The 2,500-nt window shown below is 40.5% G+C and overlaps 1 protein-coding gene across 1 annotated transcript in view; it reads right to left on the bottom strand.

Moving 5' to 3' along the window:
• The window catches only part of LOC115004929 (uromodulin), a 16,512-nt gene that overhangs the window by 8,654 nt on the left and 5,358 nt on the right, over positions 1–2,500 (bottom strand). The window contains exons 4-5 of the mRNA XM_029426680.1: positions 1,342–1,502; positions 1,133–1,268 (exon numbers count right to left, since the gene is read on the bottom strand). Coding sequence (XP_029282540.1) covers positions 1,133–1,268; positions 1,342–1,502 — 297 coding nt within the window. The remainder of the gene's footprint in view (positions 1–1,132; positions 1,269–1,341; positions 1,503–2,500) is intronic.

A 2,500-nucleotide genomic window follows, 5' to 3' on the forward strand; every position in this document is an offset into this window, starting at 1 on the left:
TCGGTCAGTAAACAACAGCTGTAGCAGGAGGTTAAAACAACAGAGAAGCTCTCAGCTGTCTGCCTGCCTGCCTGTCTGTCTGCCTGTCTGCCTGCCTGCCTGCCTGTCTGTCTGTCTGCCTGTCTGTCTGTCTGCCTGTCTGTCTGCCTGTCTGTCTGGTGTTGGATTTCCATCACAACATGTTGCCTCACATGGAGTAACAACAGCTGTCAGTACTTTCAGCAGATGATCCAGAAGAACACACAATACTGCTTCAAATGAATCCTGCACTACATACCTGCTATACCCGAATAATATATTATAATAATAACAAAAATAATAATAACAACAACAATAATGATAATAACAATATATAATAACAATAATAATGATAACAATATATAATAACAATAATAACAACAATAATAATGATAATAATAATAATATATTATAATAACAACAACAATAATAATAATAATAATATATTATAATAACAACAACAATAATAATAATAATAATATATCATAATATATAATAATAATATATCATAATGATAATAACAATATATAATAACAATAATAACAATAATAATAATAATAATATATCATAATGATAATAATACACTTTATTTATCTAGCACCTTTTTAAACAGTTAAATTGCTTTACAATAAAAACACAACACAACTCAAAGACAATGAAATGAACTCAAATCCAGAAACTAAACTTTATAAAACAAAAAACAAAAAAAAGAAAAGTCATAAAACATAAATAAAATCACAGTCAAGCGATTTAAAAAAAAACTTGCATCCTTATACAACCAGGCTCAGAAAATAATAAATAAAAAGCTGTCTCGTACTAAAAGACAGAATCTGCAGAACCTTTATCATTATTATCGTTATTAAGTCTCTTTAAGACTAAACATAAAGCAGACGTTCAATAAAACTGCACATGTAAAAATGAATTAATTAAATAAAATAATTGTAAAATAAAAACATGTTTTACATAAAATATGTTTTGTTAAAGAAATACAAATTAAAAAATAATAATAAAATAACTGCGTTGTACACAATCATAAGGTGTCTATTAATTGATTAAATAAAATAAGTACATTGACATAAGGTATCATAAAATAAAAGACTGTAAGGTTTCTTACCATGAACACTTTGACAAAGATGTCGTCCTCCAGCGTGAGCGATGGCACGGTGGTCCATCGGTCCTCGAACGCGTCGTCTTTGTACAGCAACATGGACACGGAGAAGTTCCCGTCCTCCGTGTTCAGAGTGATGGTTCTGCAGCGAGAGGAGGAATAAAGGAAGATGAAGAGTTTGAAGTGTGAGAGCTGAAGTGGAAGTGAAGCTGTACCTGATGTCCACCCGAATCCTGTTCTCCCCTGCAGGCTGCTGTACCAGGTAGTTGACGGGGTATCTGCAGACGAACGTGATGTTGATGTAGTTTCTGGTGATGACCTCCGAGGCGTTGTTGTGTATCGTGTTAATGAACAGGATGTGTGAGTCATCCGAGGCCTGAGGAGACAGAGACGAGTGTATCGGTGTGTTCAGGATTCTTTTAAGCATTGCAACACATTATTATCTGCACATTATGTCCTTTGATTTATTACACTTTGTACGCAGTCTGTGGTGACGTGAGTGACTCAATGTTTACTCGGCCTGATTCTGTTTTCTTGGCCGTTGTTCTGTTGTTTCTTCTTATGCAGGACGACGTGATTTAAGATAGAAATGAAGTTTGTATCTTAAATAATAATCCAAACTTTAAAATAATTTAGTTTAGATATCAGCCATTGTCTCGTCTATAAAACCAAGAAGCTCTGGTGACCCCTCGCGGGGGCCGGGAGCCCCAGGTTGAGACCCGCTGCAGTCACCTGACTCGTCCAGTTCTGACCTTCACACTGAAGAGACGCAGCGAAGCTGTGACCTGTGGACGGTGTGAAGCTTGTCGAGGGGGGGGGGGGTGCTTCTGACACCTTTACTCCCCCCAACTAAGCGCAGCAGTGTCTTCATTCCACCACACACACCTGCACCCACATGAACCTCAGCGTCTCACACACAAGTTAATGTTTGAATAAAATGTCTGACCTTTAAAACAACAGAGTCGTTTCTGCAGCACCGGGTTCAAGGTGAACATTTGATTGACAGCTTTGTGCTTCTTCTGAGAACAGCTGCGTGCAGAGAGCAGCTGCGTGCAGAGAGCAGCTGAGAGCAGCTGCGTGCAGAGAGCAGCTGCGTGCAGAGAGCAGCTCTGCGTGCAAGAGCAGCTGCGTGCAGAGAGCAGCTGCGTGCAGAGAGCAGCTGAGAGCAGCTGCGTGCAGAGAGCAGCTGAGAGCAGCTGCGTGCAGAGAGCAGCTGCGTGCAGAGAGCAGCTGCGTGCAGAGAGCAGCTGCGTGCAGAGAGCAGCTGAGAGCAGCTGCGTGCAGGGAGCAGCTGCGTGCAGAGAGCAGCTGAGAGCAGCTGCGTGCAGGGAGCAGCTGCGTGCAGAGAGCAGCTGCGTGCAGAGAGCAGCTGAG

This window comes from Cottoperca gobio, unplaced genomic scaffold (genome assembly GCF_900634415.1).
Source record: "Cottoperca gobio unplaced genomic scaffold, fCotGob3.1 fCotGob3_223arrow_ctg1, whole genome shotgun sequence".
Lineage (NCBI taxonomy): Eukaryota > Metazoa > Chordata > Actinopteri > Perciformes > Bovichtidae > Cottoperca > Cottoperca gobio.